At 40.1% G+C, this 22,318-nt stretch overlaps 1 protein-coding gene and 1 long non-coding RNA gene across 3 annotated transcripts in view; one reads left to right on the top strand and one right to left on the bottom strand.

Annotated features, from left to right (window-relative positions):
- LOC148217149 (uncharacterized) overlaps positions 1–13,460 on the bottom strand; it is a 41,686-nt gene extending 28,226 nt beyond the window's left edge. Inside the window, exons 1-3 of one of the 2 annotated variants that reach the window (XR_015797129.1) lie at positions 13,325–13,460; positions 1,082–1,231; positions 72–954 (exon numbers count right to left, since the gene is read on the bottom strand). This is a non-coding gene — a long non-coding RNA (uncharacterized LOC148217149). Of the gene's footprint in view, positions 1–71; positions 955–1,081; positions 1,232–13,324 lie in introns of those variants that run through there. The other variant, XR_015797128.1, reaches the window with a different exon arrangement.
- A 114-nt stretch (positions 13,461–13,574) lies between these two features.
- On the top strand, positions 13,575–19,969 carry SRP9 (signal recognition particle 9). The gene is made up of 3 exons (XM_007441548.4): positions 13,575–13,801; positions 14,641–14,709; positions 19,356–19,969. The coding sequence occupies exons 1-3, from the start codon at positions 13,730–13,732 to the stop codon at positions 19,473–19,475; spliced, it is 261 nt and encodes an 86-aa protein (XP_007441610.1). The 5' UTR covers positions 13,575–13,729; the 3' UTR covers positions 19,476–19,969.
- Positions 19,970–22,318: the final 2,349 nt, after the last annotated feature.

Here is a 22,318-nt window from a genome sequence, read left to right as displayed (position 1 = left end):
GTTCTAGAGAGGCCCAACACTGACCTGATTCCCAGGCAAAAGTCACTGCTTATACTGTAGCTGGCTCCCCATGGAAGATCCTACCGTCTTCCTTCACTTTGGGTATTCAAGGTTTTTGCATCCCAGGGCAGACTCTACCTATTAGGTAGAATGAGGCAACCATCTTGAGCAGCAAATGCAGGGAGATTAAAGAAAGCAATGAAGCAGCACTGGAGGCAGCGTAGCACATGCTGGGCAGTCTGCTTTGCACCCCTGCCACCCTCAAGCATGATGGATTAAGCTGTTCGGTTGCCAGAGCTGAAGTAAGATTCACCTGGTAGATGACTAGTGAAAGCAACGCTGTTCCAAGAAGCTTTCTCTGATTAATCATACTCCCTAATTTTAGAATGTATACTTATTGCAATACATACATTTGGTTTCAATCTTCCAATTTGTTTTATTTTATATTATTTTTCATTATTTTATGGTAGGGATCCTCATGGTTTTACAAATTGAAGGATGATTCAGAAATACATTAAATAAATACATTAAAAGAATAGACTTGGGCCAGCATTATTCATATTAGATATGTACTGCATATAGGGAACTGCTGTGGTTTTGCAATAGAAAACAATTTTATGTACATCCTTCCAATGTTTAGTCATTGTTTTCAAGCTTCCTAGAGAGGGGAAAATGTCAGGCATTCAGCAGTAAGCATCCCAGCAAAGCAAATAAACATTCCTTTTTCAGGTGGAGCTTGTCCTCTCCTAAAATAATGTTTTGGCTGAAGAGAAAAGCAGCAAAGTTGTTATATGATGATCTGGAGGAATCTTTGGAAAACTGGGGCTCCTGGAAGGCTGTTGATGAGAAGCTGCAGTCTTCAAAGATATGAACAACTGGTGATCCTTCACAGCTCAGCAAGGAGTCTAGGTCCCAGAAATTGTGCACACATATGCTGTGGCAAGCACTACACCACTGAAGCAAAAGGGTCAGAATAAGAAGTGGCATGAACTTGTCTTTTTTCATTTTTATGTAAGAAAACAGAAGACAAATGGTTTGGAGAAACAAGAAAAGTTGTTAAGAAAAACTTGCTGGTACTTACAGGCAGAGAGCGACTAGCTGGTTGGCTGGGTAGAACAGACTTCTACATCCTGATGTTTTCCAGTTCAATTCCAGTCATCATGTCCAATGGCAGTGATGTGAGATGCTGTGTAATACTAGGGCCCCAAACTGAGAAGGCTGCTCTAGAACACTGATATTAAAAAGTTTACAATATACGAAACAGAAGTGAAATATTATAGACCTGTTATCTCAGGAATTGCTGGAAAATTGTCCCACAAGCCTAAAGCAGCTTACTCCAGGTTCCCCAATCAGACGAGGTTCTGACTCAGGTTGCAAGAGATGGTGAACTACAAACTAGCCAATCACACGTAAGTAGGGCTGTCATATCTGGGCCTCAAAACTCCTGGCAAGTGTGAGATGACAGCGGAGTTTATTTTATATCCTCTGCTGTTGTCATCTACTGCCTATTCAAGTTTTTGCAACCCAAATATCGTAGCCCTCTATGAATTTGAAGCTTAGATGAAGCAATGGTTAAGCAATTGTTAATGGCAGATTTTTACATAACAGTTCCTGTAGGGTTAACCACCTTAATTTCTGTTCTATTATCAAACCAGGAAGAAAGGGTTACTTTGAAATTAACCCTCTCTTCTAGTCTGTTTCAGCATTTCTTTCCTGCCATTTGTTTTTACACACACATACACATGTGCACATACCAATCATAATGCAAAGCTGAAATAAGGTGGGGGACAGTTTCAACCTTATTCAGGGCATGGTTGATTTAATTCTAATAACAGCTTTAAGAAACACAGGAAGTATTGTACGATTAGCCACCACATTGATAGCTGTGATACCAGACAAGATTAATATTCCCCAGGAATCAAAGCTGTTTTCCTGTGTCATGGTGTGGAAGTATGTTCTATCCCTGAAGGCAGTTTTCCTAAACCTCAATCCCCACAATTGTTGGACTACAACTTCTTTCAGTCCCAATGGCATGGCCAATCATCAGGGAATTTGGAGGTTATCATCCAATGTTACCTCAGGATCCAAGCTTTGGAAATATTATCTCATCCTAAAACTCAAGGGAGGTGAATACATTTTAGGGGCATTCAAGATGGCAGTAATGAAAAATTACATGCCAAAAAAAAAAAAAAAGTAGAGCTTTAGTCATGTGATTAGAACCAACATCTTGACTTTTTTTTTTTTTTACCCTCCCAAAAAGTGCCCAGGTACATTGGGTCTTGATTTGAAATTGTGATCTCAGTTTGGAGTTTTAAAACACAAGTTGCACCATTTTTTTTAGACTAAAGCAGTGTTTTTCAAACTTGGCAACTTTAAGATGGGTGGACTTCAACTCCCAGAATCCCCCAGCCAGCATTACTATTGCCTTTCCCAGGATTTGCTATTGCATTTCCCAGGATTTTTTTTTTCAACTTTCCAGCCTAGCCTACAGTGCTGGACTTCCCAAATGTTCCCAACATCCAAGTATTAATCAGGCCTGACCCTGCTTAGCTTTCCAGATTAGCCAGGGTTGGTTAGTGTTATGGAATAACAATTCTCTGCCCAATGAGTAGAGGAAGCAAACAGGTAAAAAGAAAAATGTATTCAACAATTGTTGGATCTATTCCACAGGAGCAAATACCTGCAACAGGATGGTTACAGTACTTATAAACATGCATATCATAATGTGTCCATTTCTCTTTAATTTAATGTATGGTTTTGTCTTTTATGATTAAATTTTATATTTTTGCACATACAAAGGTACTTTGTTCTCTGTATGGTCTTTTAAAACACGGACTGGTTACTTCTCCATCCTAGAAGATCCTGACATGCACACTGATGTTATGACCTTGATTTCCTTGTCTGTGACCTGTCATTTAGAGATAATGGAGAAGAACCTCTTATTTGTTCCAACAAGAGATGCTGCCCCTAGTTGGGTCTTAAACTAAACAAATGGCCTGGATTTACACAACACAATACCCCTCCAAGATGTAATCATAGTTAAAAGTAACCAAGTTCAGCATATGAAAATAAGCCATTATTGTGTATTAAGTGTTTGTGTGAACAAAACCAAGTCAAACCCAGGAAAGACTGTAGTGCCTTGTAGCTATTTTTACCCTTTGCGTTGGCCTGCCTTTTTTCCAGCCACTGAACATAGGAAATGGGTGTTTCTAAATCTGCTATTTTCTACAAATAACCAGGATACCAGAAGACCAGTCCTATTTCTATAAAAGTCACTGGTGTGTTAGTGAAGTTCTTTCTAACTTTTGAAGATAAGTTAAAAATACTAATATGGAAAGAAAAGGTTTTACTTTGCAAATTGCCAGTAGCTTCTCATCACAGGCTTCGAATAGTTAACAAGTTCAGAAGAGGATTTTTAAAAGGACAAAACCTAACAAACGGTAAACAGTTGCTGGCTTCCAGCAGGAGTGAGCTGTTCTGTTTATGCAATTATAACTCCTCCTCTATAAAGAGAGCAATTCCATCTCCTGTCAAGAGAGCTCAAAATAAATAAGATTATGCCCAGGTTCTCCTATTTTTGCACAGCTTCTGTTTCCAGATTGCCCCAGATGCACGACTGTGCTCAAGCAAAACTTTTCAAGATTTATAAGGAGATGCAATCCTATATATGTACATGCAACCACAAAGCATTCCTTTTTCTGTAAATATGGAAAGTTTCACTTGATGAAGTTGATCAGCAAGGGAAGGATAATGAGGAAATGATGCTTAGTTCTAGAGAGGGGAAAAACTGACAGTGCTGATTTCTCTCATTGGTTTCTCCTTTTTTTCAATCTTAAATATGGCTTGTCCCATTTCCCAATCACTTTAAGATCTGTTTGAAATAAAGTTTCCTTGAAAGTTCACACAAAGTTTAGTTTTGTGCACTTTTGTGTGTCTGTATGCACTTTTCTTCAATATAACCCATTTAAGCATTATTTCCATTAATACATACAGTACAGCTGTGTGCCCACCTTTCTCCATGGAGAATTGTATTGCAAAATTTTAAAAATGTACATGTTGATCACATATTGGTTTGAAAGCTCAAAATTAAACAGATTTGTATTAAAATGAGAAGAAAACGGATCTTTCCCATTTCAATTCATCTTCTCATTTTTTTCACCAGAGAAAATTATTACTGGTACTAGATTGTTCTAGTACCGCCACACTAATATGGTACTGTATATCTGTGCCGGGGGGAGGAGCTTTAAAAAGTCAAGATCGTATCCAGGACCACGTGACTGAACCCTCACCCCTTTTTTTAGTGTTAAGCGGATTTTATAAAAGGGTGGGTTTCTATTGTGTGGTTGCAGATACCATCTTAACTTTTTTGATCCCCGTACGGATGGCCTTGCTGCACACTACCCTGAAATGTACCTTCACGTCCATATTCCTTATATATCCCCTGTGGCAACTTTCCTGAGTTTGGAATTTTTCAGCCTCAAGAACACCTGGCCATGAAGACTAATTGAAAGTCAGAGAGAGGTCTGATTCCTTCTTTGTGGTTGCAGTTCTGTTACAGAAACTATAGGATGAGTCCTCTATGAGTAACTAATTGTAATTAATCTAGTTGGATGTTACAAGACCCACAGCAGTGTAGAGGCTAGGTAAACTTGGTGCCCCTGTTAATTTGGATTAAACCTGAGCCAGCATGGGCAATAATCCAAAATATTTGGAGAGCATCAGAATTCCTGTTTCTTAGAGTTTCAGTTTTGTATTGTGCAAAAGCTTATCAAATGACCCTTGTTTTCAGTCTGAGCAACATCTCAAGGTTCTCATGAGATTAAAATGGGAGGGAAAGTGGGAGATAAATATAAAGGGGAAATAATAAAGATTCAACCGCTAGACTGGCTCAGTGGTGTCCACAGGATCTTGCCACTTTTGTCAAAACGATGAAAATGGTGTGGCAATGTTATGCTGCAAGCTCTGCTCTTGGGTATTTAATGGATGTCGCCTTTAGAAAAGGGGCAGAGTTTGTATTGCAACACCAATGTCACCTCTCCCTGACCACTCCCTTGCCTCCCACCCCCCCAAGACATCACTGGACTGGCTCTTACTAATGCTGTAGTGTAGTAAGTAGGCAGCAGCAACATAGACTTACAGTATCTATCTATCTATCTATCTATCTATCTATCTATCTATCTATCTATCTATCTATCTATCTATCTATCTATCTATCTATCAAATTTGTCACTGCCCATCTCGTGAAACGACTCTAGGCAGTTTACAACAAGATAAAAATTCATTAAAATACAACATAAAAACAATCCTAAAAATAAATAGGTTCCAAGAAGATGGAAAATTGGCAAGTAATTCCAGGGAGCATCATCAGGGGGCTAACCACGCCCAGGGATAGTTAGAGCCCATATCACCCCATGCACACTGACAGAGCCAGGTCTTTAAACCTTTTTGGAAAGCTGGGAGGGTAAGGGCCTGCCGCACCTCTGGGGGAAGAATATTCCAAAGCATGCGGGCAACGGCAGAGAAGGCTCTCTTCCCGGGCCCTGCCAGCTGACATTCTCTCACTGATGGGATCCGCAACTTTCCATTTCTGCCTGACTGGGTGGGACGGGTTGATGTAACGGGGATGAGATGGTTGCCCAGTATGGTGAGGTCCAATGATGGCTTCTTGAGGAGGGGAAGCACCAGCGCCTCTTTAAAGGCCACTGGAAACACTCCCTCCCTCAAGGATGAATTCACCATTGCCTGGACCCATCCACATGTCACCTCCTGAGTAGCCTTAACCAGCCAGGAGGGACATGGGTCTAGTTGGCAAGTGGTGGCATTGACCATTCGGAGGACCCTCTCCACTTCCCCGGGTTCAACAGGATCAAACTGTTCCCAGATAGTAGGGCAAGTCCATACCTTGGGCATCTCTATAGACCATGCTGCATGCTTGGTATCCAACTGGGGCCAGATGCAAGTGATTTTATCCTCCAGATGCCCAGAAAACTCCTCTGTGCACCCCTGTAAATGGGCCACTGGGCCCCCCTTTCCCAAAAGGGATTGGGTGAACTTAAACAGGGCTGCTGAGCAGCATTCTGCAAATGCAATAAGAGTGGAGAAGTGTAGACATTTTGCTGCTCTTACCGCCACAAGGTAGGGCTTAATTGCGGCTCTGGCTTGTGTTTGGTCTGTGATGGAATGGAATGAGAGGGGTCAAGGACAGAAGCATCTCCTCAGCCCACAGTGTGAGCATGGGAAAGCAAAGAAGATGAGACTGCCACCACCCTAAGGAATTCGTAGTGTTTAGTTGCTGGCTTGGGGGGTTTAGAGTTAGTCTGGCAGGATTCTGTCTAACAGGTGTGAACTAATAAAGTAACTGAGCTGTTCCAGAACTGTCTCATGGAGTTTCTTGGGCTTAACCTGACAGGTCGTGTTTGGTCTTTGTTTTCCTCCAGCAGCGCTCTAGACATCTCTTAATCCTCTTCAAGACCCTCTAATCCTCCGTGAACCACAGGGAGTGTCAGGTTTGATGGGCTAGGAGAGGTCACACGGGCGCGATCTTGTCCAAGGCATCAGCCATTTTCCTATTCCAGGCAGCAACCAAGGCCTCCACTGGACCATGCAGCAGGCCCTCGGGTATAACCCCCAGCTCCCTCTGGAACCCAGTTGGGTCCATCAGTTTCCACGGGCGGACCAGTTGAATAGGTCCTACCCCCCTGTGGAGGGGGGTAGCATAGGAGAACATCAGGTTCACCAGGGCATGATCTGACCATGACAAGGGGGATAGATGTTATTCCTCCTTCAGATCACATTGCCACTGTCCCGAGTTGGGTCATGAATAATCTGGGACAGGCCCATGGCGGCCATGGTGGCCATGAACTCCCAAGCTGCCTCTGAGGCTTGCCCTAGGGATGGCAAGTTGAAATCCCCCAAGACCATAAGTCTGGGGAACTCCACCACCAGCCCCGCGATGGCCTCCAGCAGCTCAGGAAGGGAAGTTGCTACGCAGCAGGGAGGCTGGTACAGCAACAACAATCCCAAATGTTCTTGCGAGCCCAACTTCAGGAACAGGGTCTCACAACCGGCCACTTGTGGAGCAGCGCCCCTGAAGGCCAAAAGAGGTTCCTGGATGACCACTGCTACCCTTCCTCCCCTGCCCTGGGATCTTGGCTGGTGCCAAACCGTGAACCCGGCTGGGCGCATCTCCCCTTCAGGGCCCAGCCAGGTCTTGGTAATACACGCTAGGTCGGCCCCACTCCTCAGTGATCAAATCACATATAAGGGGGGCCTTGTTGTTAACTGACCTGGTGTTAAGAAGCAGCAGCTGGAAGCCAGGACCTCCATGGGTCTGCTGCCCAGGGCCTGGGTCTGAGGCAGAGGGCTGGAACACACCACTGGTAACAAACACCGGGGGTGCCTTCCCCAAGAGTGGACCACCCTCTGACTCCCATCATAACATCCCCTCCCCTCCCCTCCCCCTTCTACATCTGGTAGAAGCCATCATAACACAAATGGCATGAATTATGCAATGTATGCTATTTGCATGATAACACTATGATGCACATGACATCATTTGTCATGCCCAGATATATCTTCCTTTACTATTCTCCTTCTCTTTTATCCCTCTCCCATTGTTTTTGCCAAATAAATGGCTGACTTGCACTTTCTTATTTTGCTGCTAGCTAGACCCCAAAGCTGCTGCTCTGCATAATTCAACTTCTCATTTGCAGAGCAATTCTGTAGGTTGCTTTGCTACTTGTTTACACAGCCATATGGTTTGTTCATTTCAGTTAATATAAAACAAAAGCCTCCATTGTGATTCAGATCAGGAACCTCTGGGTTTGCAGTACACCCTCCAAGGCAGATAATAGAAGGTGGATATTTTTGCTAGTCATATGATAGCAATTGCATAAGATTTTTTTTTTTTTACATGTGGGCAGAAACAAGGGAGAACCTTGGCTGTAGTTATAATCACGGGACAAAAATCACATGCCTATATTTTGTTTTCTCCAAAAATACTGTAATTACTTCTATTTGAATTTAGGAATGGAGAATCTCTATAATGGTTTGACCTCCAGCCTTTTGGTGATACAAGCAGCTTCTATTTCAGCTTCAGACTAAGGGCTCTTCCCCATCTATGCATTAATGTGCATTCCTCCAGTTCCTGATTAGCAAAAAAGTATGCTGACATCAATTGTGCTATCCTGATGGCCAAGCCCTACTCTGTCTCAGTGATGGGGCTGGAGACTGATGCTGTTCTCAGTTGAGTGCAGGCCAGTTTATATCCCTTCCCACACATCATCACTTGTCTGTGGGAGAAACAACCACCAATTACTATCCTTATCTGGGGGAATGTGGGTGGGCACTTGGGATGGAAGCTTTTAAGTTCCCTCAGCAACAAGTCACTAAGTGTGCTGATTTGTCACTTGGGCTATTTTTGAAGAGAGGTCTATCATTCTTCTAAAAGATTGGCAAATTCTGTTGAACAAGAGTTTGGTTGACACGTGGGTGGAGCAGAGGAGAAGATGGGTTGAGAAAGAATAGAGCTCTCCCAACACATCTGGTGATCTCCCCCCTCTTCCACATCGTTCCATTTCCAGGGAAATAGAACTCTTGTTAATTTCACCCAAGTCCAATATAACTAAAATTGATAAGCATTTAAGGGAATGGCAATGGTGGCAAGTAATGCTGTAGCTACAGCACCCAGAAGTAGCCTCCTAGAAAATGAAACAGGCTAGGAAAATCTAGATCATGTAGGGCCAGATCAGGTTCCTGTCCCAGGGTGTCTGATGCCCCATGGCTGTTGCAGGAGGGAAAAATATTTCTTAATTATAATTAAAGATAATTTGCAGCCAGCCTCAATCTTGGGATATAAAAAGAAAGTACGTGTTCAGTGTACATCTTCTCAATTTCAAACTGCCATTTTATATTAATTAAGATGGCTAGAGCTCGCCTAGAGTAACCCAATTTAGTGAATTTAATTGCTGGGAAAATCCAGCTTTTGAAACCCTTTAAGTTTAAAAGAAGTTTATCTGACACCTGCAGCCATGATTCCTGAATACAAATAACATCAAATTTGCAAAACAAAACAAAATAAAACAAAAAAACATTGTCCGTATTTCTATTGGAGAACTACCCAAACTTTTTTTCTGGCATTAAACCTGATTAGTGTAACTCAGTGCAAATTTTCCTTCCTTGGTCATGTGTTGCTATTAGGGGTTTGACAATGGAAACAGCAACACACATCTGGCAAAATCCAAGCCTTTCCTGGTTTAAATTGACGTCCTGGGCTACTGCTCTATCCAAAGAGTTTTAGTCCTCTTTCTTAAATACACGTCTAGTGGCCCTTCTACAAGTGGCCTAGTGCTCTTTCAAAAAAGTAATTAACTTGTATATACAAGGAGCAGTGTAAGCCTTACATACAGCAAGACTTATGTCAGGAGAAAACACTACAGTTCTTTAAAACTGGGACACCTAAAGGTAAAATTAAGTTGGAACCACAATGGGCTGTGATGTCAGGAGGATGCATCCTTTAAAAATGTGAACATGAGCCCTAACCCACTGTGTCTCTTTACAAGCAAGCTTTCAAAGTAGCTGTGGTGGAGTCTAGAGCATCTAGAGCAAATAAACCCATGGGGTTTATTTAATATAGTAGAGGCTAAGAGAAAAACATATTTCCCATCTGCAGCTAATCAAGAGAATAAGAGGTGTTTTTCCTAAGAAACAAGAGTTTTAAACTATAGCAGGGTTTAAAAAAAACATAGCCAGTGTATCAATGCTCGTAAGATGAACAACAGATGGGGTGTTCATTTTTTCACATGTTCACACCCAGCCCTGCCCCAGCTTTGCCCTCTCTTGGACAGATTCACTGGTGGCCTACAGCTTCTCTAACCTCCCCCATGGTTCTATTTATTGAGATGGTTGCTCAAATTATGAACTTTCCTTCTTGGAAAAACAAATAAAGTTGCCTGGGTAAACACTTTAACCAGCATCTGTTTTTACTGACAAACTTATTTATTAATTTCCTGGGATTTATATGCCACTCGAATCCAACAGGAATCTGAGCAGTTTATATTCCCTTCTATAGTAAAAGAGTTAAAATACAACAACAGTATAATGAAATGAAACAATAATACAAAGTAATAACAGCCCAAAAGTACTAAACAAGAAACTAAAGCCCATCGTATACTTTTATAAAAGATATACAACAATGGCAATCTTTCTATCAGCCTTCCTCAGTCTGGTGCCCTAATATAATCTCCATCTAGCCTGGTTAAAATAATGAGACTGTGATGACTGGGTATTGGTAAAGATTGGAAATGCAGGCCACCTCCCCCCAGTTTAAATTCCAGACAGAGCAGGGCTGAAAAGAAAGTGATTTGTGGAGCTTTGGGTAGAAGAACAGGTCTCAGAGAAGGTCAAAGTCCTAACCGAAAGAAATCCTCCAACTGTAAGAATGAAAGGTTTTGAAAGAGATATTTGTAGTGGCACAACTGAACCAGTAGGATGAAAGTTTGGAGAACTCAAACCTCCTCTCCTAGAAGCACTCTGAGTTTACACACCCTAGCTCTACCTCCTGCTTTGGGGTAATAGCTTGGTAGTTCTTGCCTTAACCTGGCATCCTCCCACCAACCCCAGTGTGTGGGAGAGGTAGGGTTCCCCCAGCCTGTATGCTTTACTGGGAAGTAAAAGGGAAAAAATGATTAAGAAGGATATATATTCTATTGCGCCATCTCCTGGCACTATAGTGTTGAAGAGTGTGACTAGGGAGATCAGCCCTTCCTCTGCCTCCTCCTTTGTGGGGAGATAGACCAATGTGTCAGCTCTTTGAGGTAGGCCAGGTCAGGAAACAAACAATACAAGGGTTAGAGGAATGCTACTTTATTTTGTAGAGTATAATGACAGCATTGAAAGTCTGCAAAACAAGCACAAAGTGAAGTTATTTTAAGTTTTTCTCTTGTCTTCCTGTTTCCCAGGACTGAGTTGTCTTTTTTCTCCCTTAGCTGCTCCTGCATACCTTATGTACATTCCTCTATACAATCTCACAACAGATGAAGAGAATAAATAGACTCACAACAATTTTAAAAAAAGAGAATGTAAAAAATAATAATTTTTAACTTAAAGTAGTTACATGCAGAACAATTAATGATGGAGGAAATAAAAACATAAGGCTACTCAAATCACGGATAGCATCTTAGAAGAACTTCCAACAGAAGAATATACCGGAAATGATAAGGTGTTGAGCAGATCCCAAGATGTTTTGTACTATATTATAGACCAGTTTTGTTGTGGTGATAGTACATGGGATCTTGCTATTACTTCTCAATTCTGAGTTTTGTGCAGTTCCCACATTGTGTATAATCAATAGTTTAAGGTCTGCTGTTCTGATTGTGCTTAATAGTATGTTTGCTATTAGCTCTGCCTCATTTGGACTCTACTCTGTGTGGCTGGATCACCTGGAATTCTTTCTGTAGGCAAACATGTATTCATACTGATGGCATTATGGGTGGAAAATGAGATTGTAAATCTATTTGTAACACTTCTTTCTTGTTTCCAATACTACTGATGCATTTTCTGAGTGGTGTTCTTTGTTTTAGGTTCTTTCCCTTTTCCTAATATGTGTACCTAGGCTTGCTATATGAAGGAGATTATTGTGTGCTACGTTGGTATTTTCCATTTTCCACCCATAATGCCATCAGTATGAATACATGTTTGCCTACAGAAAGAATTCCAGGTGATCCAGCCACACAGAGTATGTGGGATAACATTGAGACATTTGCATGGTAGACGGAATGGGACATTATGTGCAAATTAAAAGTGCACTTTTAATAAACTTGTATTTCTGAGAAATGCCAGGTTTAGCTGATCAGTTAGTTAGATTAATTACCGAAAAGAACATTTTGATAGATTAAGAGATTTCCAAAATTTTACACTGAATACAAGATTAATATATTATGCTTAATGTAAGTATGTGTATTCAGCTTAGAGGGAAGTTACAAATGGCATGCCACAGAGCTCTGTCAATAGTTTTCTTAATAACCTGGATGAAGGGATTGACGGGATGACTATCAAACTTGCAAATGACGCAAAGCTAGGAGGAGAGGAACAGAAAGAGAAGATTCCAAAAGACACAAGTAAAGGATTAGAGAGACCTGGTCTGGCAGCAGTACAGGTAGTCCTCAAGTTATGACAGCAATTGGGACTAGGATTGGCATTGCTAAATGATGCAGTCATGAAGCATGATGTCACGTGACCGCATTGTTTAGCAACAACAATCCCGGCAGTGCTGGTTGCTGTCGTAACCCAAGACATGTGGGTCATTAAGTGGGAAGCAGTGGGAATCCCAGATAAGGAGCATGGGAGTGCCGTGGGGGCTGGGAGAGGCCAGGGGAGGCGCAGCACAGGGTGTGCATGAGCACAGGGAGGCTGGGGGAAGCAGGGCACTGTGCCACGTGAGTGCAGACACACCAGGGGAAGCAGGGTGCAGCACCGTGTGATGCAGGGAGGCTGAGGGAAGCAGGACACAGCGCTGTGCAAGCGCAGGGAGGCCAGGGATACTTACAGAGTGACTTGCAGCCTTCCCTGCTGGCTTCCCCATTGACTTTGCTTGTGGGAAGCCGGCAGGGAAGATCGCAAATGGCAATCACGTGACTGTGGGGCGCTGCAATCATCATAAGTACAAGCTAGTTGCCAAGTGCCTGAATCACAATCATGGGGGTGGTGCGACAGCCGGAACCTCAAGGACCAGTCATAAGTATCACTCATACAGCACCACTGCAACTTCAAACAGTTGCTTAAGGAGGGGTGGGTAAGCAAGGACTACTTGTATATGTGAAAATGATCTGGGTGTTCCAACCAATCACAGATTGAATGTGAGCCAACAACACGATGCAACTTCTAAAAAGGCATATGCTATTTGGGGATGCATTAACAAGAAATCAGAGTACATGGAAAGTAATTATCCCACTCTACTTTGCCTTGGTCAGAACACACTGGGAATACTGCATTCAATTCTGAGCACCACAATCTAAATAAGGATATTGTGAAACTGGAACCAATTTGGAGCATGGCTACCAAGTTGATGAGGCAGGTGGGTATATTGAAATAACTGGGAATGTTTAGCCTGCAGAAGAGAAAACTGAGCAGAGGTATGATAGCAGTCTTCAATATCTAACAGTATTGTTAAATTAAACTCTGTTTTCCTTTTCCTTCTTTACAATAAAAAAGCAAGATGGATTATGGGTAGCAAAGCTACCTAAGGTGGAAATATACTCAGAAATATTACAAAGCAAAATTTGACAAGGCAAAGAAAGAAGAGGGATCTTCGCTTTCTTACGCTTACCTTCTTCTGATTGGACGGAGCTGCGACCCGTGATTGCCTCGGTTTCTTTGTCACAGCGGCCCTTCGCTTCCAGGACCCACACCTGCGGCAGCGTCGGAGGTTTTCCTCTCTCTACACCATGAGGGGGCGATGTGATTCTGTCCGCGCCCGCTGGCTCCGGAAGCCAGTGCTCCTCTCCTCTCTATAACGTTGCAGAACTTTTCTCTCCCGCTCGTACGGCAGAAAGAGGCGGAAACGGGGGAGGGGGAGCCACGTTTGAGTAACACGCCTCAGTATTAGTGATAATCCTGAGGTAACCCAATAGGAGAACTCGTTGCTTGAATGTGGGCCGTCTGAAAGCGCCATCTTACTTCTTGTTAGAGTGCTGAGCTGTACGTTCCCGGTCTGAGGCCGAGGGAACCAGCCATGCCGCTTTATCAGACCTGGGAGGAATTCACTCGCGCAGCGGAGAAACTCTATTTGTCCGACCCTATGAAGGTACTTGGACGTGGGGTTTTTTTTGAGGCGTGGGGAGCGGAGAGTCGATGGAGGAAAGGTCAGCGAGAATTCGCTCGAAGAGTTGAGCAGAAGGAAGAGGGGTTGGTGGGTGTTTGAGTCTCTGGACTTGCATGGTTTGGTGGTATTTGTTACTGTGTTAGTGTAAGCCAACAGGCCAGCTTGCCAACTCCGATTGTGCCAAAATAGTAATAATTGCTGGGTTTTTTGTAGTTGGCAACTATTTTCTTGCTTTGATCCTGCTCAGAGTGGTTCTTTTTCTCCTAATGGAAGGTGTTAATCAAAAGTTCTGATTTTTTGCGGCGTATTGAACTTGTGATATGTTGAGTGTATTGCAGATCTATGCATCTGTCTTTATCGTATTTCCTAATGTGCTGGCTGGAGTAAATTTGGAAGTAATTCTTCCTTTTGGTAGCCTTATAGTAAGTAATAAATATGTTTCAGTTGGTAAGTCTTGTGAGTTTCTAGTATTATTTGGCACCTTAATATCAACATTTCACCTTGAAGGTATTGGGTTAAAATCTTGCCTTTTGTAGTGGTTGTTGCAGTGAGTTGTACAAAACCTAGCCAATGAACTCCTATATGCTCATGCAGTAATAGAGCAGATCCATTTATTAGTTGTGTTCATTTCAGGTGTTAGTGTTGCTTGGTTGGGAGACTCATCAAACAAAAAAGAGCTGAAGGTTGAAATGTTGTGTGTAACTGGCATTAAGGCAGTTTGTAAATAGCTATGTTTTTTCACCTTTGAAAGTAACTTGTGAAAAGTGTATGTGTACTGATACTATTTTATTTTCTATAAAATGATTTTTGTGTCATTTCAGGTCCGTGTGGTACTCAAGTACCGACATTGTGATGGGAATCTGTGTATTAAAGTAACAGATGATGTTGTTGTAAGTAAAACTTTGGTGATTTGATTTATAATTTTAAATTCTTGGAGTCCAAACCAAATTTTGAATATTTTGTTTTAGCAGACAAATTGGTTGCTTCATCATTTCATGGTTTATATATTTAAACTCGAATGCCTTTGCCAGGAAGATAAAGGTTTTACAAGAATTCTGGCTACACATAGAGGATGGGGTGGGGTGGGGACTGCTTAGAGAACATAGTGACAAGAAGGAAGCCACTGCCCCTGACATTCTTTAACTGAAACTGGGAAATATGTTTTGCTACTCTTTAGTTTATACAGAAATAGTTCACTAGGATATCACCAGTGTATCATTTGATTTAGATTACAGGCTTCTCAGACAAGCAGTTCCATAGACACAAATGCATTCAAATAGTTTTGTAAGATATGGTGTTATGGTGAGAGTGCTTTAGCATTTTAAAATTCTAACGCAATCTCAGAATAAATGTGGATTTTTAGAATGCTAATGCTCAGAGTTGTTTAAGATGGGTGGCCATACAAATCTTTTATATAAATAAATAAATAAATCATTTACCTTTTGTTTCACACATGATATTAAACACATTTAATTATTAGGGAGCTATAATTCTTATATATAGTACATATATCTGTTTAAACTCCTGAGAACGTTCATATTTTAGACATCCTGATTTAGAGGTAGCTGATTCTGCTTAAAACTTTGCACTAAATAACAATTTTTAATTATTTCAGAAATATATATTATCTTTTCCTGATCTCATTTTCTAACAGTGAACAGCCAGATATCTAGGATGTAAATGTGATTTATTTTGTCCCAGTTGCCTGTGAAGATTGATTTTGAGCCATCAAGGCTAGTTAATGCTGTTAAACTAATCTATAAGGTCTTTCCAATTTCCAAGTAGCAGTTAAAGTACAGAGAGAATCTGTTCTGAAAGACAGTTGAACACAGAAGGGAAGCAGATTCTGATAGTGCTGACTGAAATAGAATCATGAAGTTGATAGTTAAAGCCTTTCTTCTTAAGTACAGTGGTACCTAGGGTCACGAACGCTTCTGTTCACGACCAATTCGGGTCACGAACAGCACCGTTCGCAAAATTTTGCTTCTGTCCGTGAACTCCGCATCGGGTGACGAACAGGATCCGTGGTCATTTTCCCTGCCGTGACACATGTAGGGAGGGGGACTCTCCCTCCAAGCAATAACCGCCACCCCACCCGCCTTCCTGTCCTCCACGCCAGAAGTCGCCTCGAGCAAGGTTAGCGTTCTCTCTCTCCATACTGCATTGTACTGTATTTTGTTTCATATTTTTGTGGTTTAAAAAAAAAAAAACATATGGTTCAGAACGGATTAACCGTAATTACATTGAACCTTATGGGAAAATTTGATTCGGGACGCGACCAAAATTGGTTGGTGACCAAATTCGGAGGGGTCAGAATGGATTAACCGTATTTACATTGAACCTTATGGGAAAATTTGATTCGGGTCGCGACCAATTTGGGTCGCGGCCAGAGTTGCGGAACGAATTAAGTTCGTGACCCGAGGTACCACTGTATGTGCAAAATCAACATCAGTGTTGTATAAAACAAGAAACTGTTCTCTAAAAAGTTTGATTTGTTTTTTTTCAATGCTGTGTTTTAGACCCAGATGAAGCTGTTTGCTCTTAATGGAAATAGTTAAACAGAAATATTTATAATATATTTTTCAATTTGATATCTTAAACTATTTCAGCTATATTCTCTACATTATTTTAGTGCATAAGTTTTTATGCACATTTGTAAGCAAATTTATTGAACAGTTCAAAAATTATGAGTGAACTTACCTTTGATTTAATTATACATGTTGGTTATTGATTGTTACATATATAACACAAAATGCTGGTCTAGATGAGACTTCAGTCTTAACCAGCAGGACTCATTAATACTGTTAATAATGTGCCACAGTGGGGGGTAGAACTTGGCTGAATTTGGAAAAGCTACACAGAGTCAGATCTGGTTAATACTGACTTGGGAGGCCATGAAGAAATCCCAGGACACTAGGTAGAATATTGAAAGAATATGCTGGAAGAAGATAGGGTCAGACCAGATTAGTATTGTTGCAAAGAAAACTATATAAAAATGCTTATGTAATCACCAGGAGTCCAACTTTACTCAAATATGTCTTACCTTTTTTTAAAAAAAAATAATCTGGTCCTGAGCAATTATACTTGATTTATTATATATTTTGTCCTCATAATCAGTGCTTCTCCTTTATTAGGTCTTTCTGTCATAATAGTTTAATTTGCATTGCACACCTAGATTGTAGTAGCTTTTCTGTGTCCTCATAATGTTAGGGTAAAGAGCAAGTTATATGTTTTGGACTTTTAAAAAACATTTTTATTGATTATGTGCTATCAAGTTGATGTTATCTCCGAGCGACCACATAGATAGACCTCTCCAGGATGATCTGGCCCCAACAGGTCTCTGAACAGTGCACCTATTGCTGCAGTAATCAAGTCCACCCACCTTGCTGTGGTTGTCCTCTTCTTTTTCCTTTTATCTTTCCCAACATTATGGTCTTCGCAACAGAGCTCAATCTGCATAATGCATCCAAAATAAGGTTATTTGAACCTGGTCATTTGTGCCTTGAATGAGAACTATGATCACAGCATGTGAATATCTTTTCCAAGGCTTTCATTGCCACCTTACCAGGTATAGCATATTTCTTGACAGCTGTTCCTTTTATTGTTGATAGTCTATTCTGAAAGGCAGAAGCTATCTTGTCAGTGTCATGTCAGTGTCTTCATTGTCAGTTCTAAGGCTGATTACCATACATGTTATCATTCATTTGGTCTTTATATTTCATTGTAGGCCCATTTTTTTCACCGTGCTCCTTGACTTCCATTACTAGAGCTTCTAGATCATTTGCATTTACATCTGTCAGAGTAGTGACATCAGCATAGTGCAGGTTATTGATATTTCTTCCTACAATTTTAAAATCATGCTCATCTTCTTCCAGTGCAGCCTCATTCAATATATGTTCCACATATAGGTTGAATAAATAACGAGAGAGTATACAACTTTGTCTCATTCCTTTGCAAACCTAAAATAAGTCTGTTTCATTATGTTTTGTCTGGACTGTGGCTTTCTGTCCTGCGTATAGGCTTCGCATGAGGAAATTTAGATGTTTTGGGATTCCCATTTTCCTAAGGACATTCCATAAGTTGACATGGTTGACATAACTGAAGGCCTTTCTATGATCAGTAAAGCACATATTGACTTCTTTTTGGTATTGTTTGGCTTTCTCAATCATCCAGGGTGCATCACCAATGATGTCTACTGCTCCTTGCTCTTTTCTAAAACCAGCCAGCTTCAACATCCCGCATTTACCTTTCCACATAGGGCTCTAACCTGCATAGGAAACATTATTTTGCTAGCATGTGAAATTAAACATATTGTATGGTAATTTGCACATTCTGTTAACTCTGCTTTGTTTGGTAGTGGTATGTAGACTAACCTCTTCCAATCTATTGACCGCTGGGTCAGTCTCCAGATTTGCTGGTGTAGTTGGGTTAGAACTATTACTGATTTGTCTTCTGTTGCTTGTCATATTTCTGTAGGTATTCAATCAATTCCTATAGTCTTCTGACTTGGTAATAATGAGAGTGCTGATCTAACTTCATTTTGTAGTACTAGGGGTTAATGTAAACAGGGAATATCTTATATATTATTTTGGTTGTTAACATCTCTGTGTACAGAATTTCAGTATATCCCTTCCATGTGAGTTTGATTTTCTTTGAATCAGTTACTATCCATCCATTGATACCTTTTAGCATACCAGTTTGAGGTTGGAATCACCTTCTGAGTTTGAGGATCTTCTGGAAGACTTTTCCTTGTTTTTCCCATGACTGTTTCAAGCTTTAGTGTCTTTATAGATGTCATTGTAATACTGCTTCTTGCTTCTAAAGAAACGTTTTTTTGAAATTCTTTGTTAAATTTCTTCCTAAGATCTTTGGCTTTCTTGGCTTTGACTTTGCTTCTTGGCAATTTCTGCCATCTGTTCTGATATCCAGTTTGGCTTCTATTTCTTAGTTTTTGGCAATTTCTTTTCAAGTTCATGCTTAACAACTTATTTAATTCCACAGTTCCTCTGGTTCTCTATCAATGAGGTTCAGGGTTTCAAAGTAATTCTGATGTTCTCTTTAAAAATGGTGGGTATATTTTTAAGACCATAACATAGAAAGTGGTTTGGCTTTGTTTATCTAGCATGTTGAATGGAATCTAACCTGAGGGCCTATCATGCAGCACTGTATCATCAGTCACTTTATATTGTCTGTCCAGGTGGTTTTCTTGGTAAAATACAGAAATGCTTTTACCATTGCCTTTTCCAGCATACTATGAAATGGCACCTTTGCAGTTGTCACTAAATTGATCTTGTGCCTCCAGCATCTTCCTATATTGCTGCTCCCCAATATAGGTGCCTCCTTTATTTGGGCAGCTGGGAGGGCCTTGATGCCATGGGTGACCCTCCTGGGAGTCTTGGCATTCTTTGCATATCCCTCCCAGAAACATCGCCCCCCCCACCACAACAAGGCAGCAAAGCAGGATGCGGGTGTGTGTCTTTAAAATTATGTTCAGATAAATGCTGATTAGTCTTTTCCCTACCCTTTTTTCTTTCAGTGTCTACTCTATAGGACAGATCAGGCTCAAGATGTAAAGAAAATTGAGAAATTCCACAGTCAATTAATGCGACTCATGGTAGCCAAAGAATCCCGCAGTGTTACCATGGAAACAGACTGAATATCTGGAAATAAAATGAATGCTCCAGTCACGTATCATAGGAGGAATGTATCTGTTGGATTTAGGCAGATTTTGGAACGGACACATGGTAGCATCAAGTGGACTATTAAAATCTAAACTGAGTTTTGTAAGGATTTTGGGGCTCCACTTCAGAGTGGCTGGTAGACTATATGCTTTCACTGAAAGCTTCTATTTATTTTTCTTTTAATTTGAATGAGGAAATATGCATGTCCTTTCCTGGAAATATTAAAGGTTAAAGTGTGCTCAGTCAGATTTATAACTTTCTTTCCTAAAACTTGAGGACATTGCCTAAAAATGAAAGGGTTTCTCGGATGGATTGAAGAATACTGTTATATAGAAGGTTTTTTGTTGTGGAATTATATGTTCTGTTTCTTAAAGAGAAAAATAGTTAATTAGCGATGTAGAATCTTTATATGTTGATGTATTATTTAGTTGGCAAATAATATCTGATAAAATGTTCTACTGGAAAAACATTGATGCCTGTGAATCAATTCATGTGTCTAGACTGTAAAGTTCAAAACTGATTCTAGCTTGATAATCATCAGTGTCTATTGGATTTTCAGTAATATAAACTGAAAAGGAATACATTTTCTGCATAGGCAAGTGCTAAAAACAGCTATTTCTGTACTGTATTTGAGATTGCTGGCAGAGGCTGTTAATTAAAACCAGCTTTGATTTTGAATGATAGAAAGGACTAAGGTGTGCAAAACATTTGATTTTGAACTGCTTCAAATGTAAAATTTCAGGAAACATCCCACTTCTAGTGCAAAACTAAACACTTCTGCAGTGCTTGAAACACCTGTTTCACACCTGAGACAAAATCTCATGCTAAAATGGTTTGAAACTAAATATTTTACATGTAGAAAGACCTAAGGCATATAAATAAAATCGTGTGCAAAACTTTTAAACAGTTACTGAAGTTAACCTTCAAGTGTCCTATAATTTCTTCTCACGTGAAGGTCTCACTATCAAACACTAAATTAGGTGCTCTTCTACAACTGAGACTGTAGTGTTAAATGCAACAGATGAGAACAAAAGCTTCACAGGTGCAAGAAGTATAAAAGAGATGCATTGTTTGCCAATAATAGAATAAAATCAATCTCAGACTGTTTTCTGGAAACTAGATAATGTTCACTAAGAAAATGATGCTCAAATATTATTTTATTATAGTTTTAAAAACTTCTCTATGGAATGGTAATGATCAGAGATATGCAAAGCTTATTGTTCCAGGGATGGAATGTTTCAGGAAATCTGGAAATTTTTATCCTCTGAATTGTACCAACTGTCTCTGAGGGGTGGTAGTTCTTTGGAAGTAGAACATTCTGAAACACCATGAGCCACTTTTCAGTTCTTGACATACACATCTGCCAGTGTTGTATACTCTCATTTTCTGCATATGGAATGTTTGCTTTTGCAAGCACCTTGTGCAGGAACTTTCAGCTCAGATGGGCTCCATGAGTGTGCAACTGTCCAATTTAAAGTCTGGAGGTTGAGTCATTAAACATTTAAAGGCTAACATCTATCAAGAATGTAGTCTACATTGTACACAATATTGTCCTGCACTGAGGCAGAGATTAAGACAAGAAATAAAGTAGATGAAAATGAGAGAGAGAGAGCTTAAGATTATTGTTTGGATGTTCATTTTGTTTCCATCTATTCCAATATTTTATTTCTCTGTGACTATCCAGATGCAAAGAGAAAGCCTACAACACAAGTGCAGCAGCAACATCTTCCTACTCAGGTTCCCAGAAACTGATACTGAGTGAATTACTGCTTTAAACATACAGTAGGAAGTTATGTAATTGACATCAAAACTAATACTCAATGGTAGTGCTTCTCATAACATTAAATTTGTTTAACTACTTTGAAGACCATCATTGCATAGGGTGGGGCTTAGTTTGTTATACAAAGATAGGTTGTATTATAGGAAACTGGTTCTCAGTTTAATCCCTCATGTTGTAAATTCTACTTGAGCTGGTTGGCAATGAAATCAACTTTTTAATTTCAGAACATGTAAGTAAATAAGCCCCTGTGGTGTTTTATTTCCTTTAAATAAAATATGCTGTTATCTTACAAGGAAATATAATCTAGAAAAAAATACTTCATACTTCTGAACTAATAAGCTGCACTTTAGAAACTCAATTCAGAATGGGAGATGAGCAGAAGTAGACAATTTGGGGTCATCCAGATAATCTCTCATACTAGTTTTAATTATTTTTTCCAGTTGGGGAAAAAAAATCCCATAGCTTCACAATGGTGAAAGCATTTCTCTCTAAACTAAACTTTCTTGTAGTCTTTGGGTGCTGCACTAATTTAAAAAAACTTCCAGTAAGTGGAACCTCCAAGAAAACATAGCATGTAATGCTTCTGATCAGGGTACAAACCATGCTATTGTTTGCCTTTAAGATGTGGTTGGTACATGTAGTCCTTTTCCTTTTAATTACTTTGTGGCACTATTTTTACTCAGCTATTATAACAGATCCAATAAGTAATGTAAGTGGACATAAGCTTCCCAATGTTACTGTAAATAATTTAGTAAAATTTAGACAAGGGGAAAATATCTCATTTTCTATGGTGGAAAGCCATTGCATTCCAACAGTTTGCTTCCATAGAGGAACACTGAAATAGGATCTATTTGATGGCTATATCTTTTGGCCCACGTACTGTATAAACTTTATTCACTGGCAATACTGTCATTTTGAAAAATAAATAATAGGAATAAAATGTATTGTCTATAATTTATACATTCTATCACTATTATGTAAGTATAAGGAAAGATGAGAAAAGCAGATTATTTTAAATTATAAAATATTACATTACAC

The sequence above is a fragment of the Python bivittatus genome, unplaced genomic scaffold (genome assembly GCF_059951505.1).
Source record: "Python bivittatus isolate LINGU-HERP-01145 unplaced genomic scaffold, Pbiv_v1 ctg000020_np1212, whole genome shotgun sequence".
In the NCBI taxonomy this organism is placed as follows: Eukaryota; Metazoa; Chordata; class Lepidosauria; order Squamata; family Pythonidae; genus Python; species Python bivittatus.
Note: the sequence above shows the minus strand (reverse complement) of the source record. Positions and strands in the feature narration are given on the sequence as shown.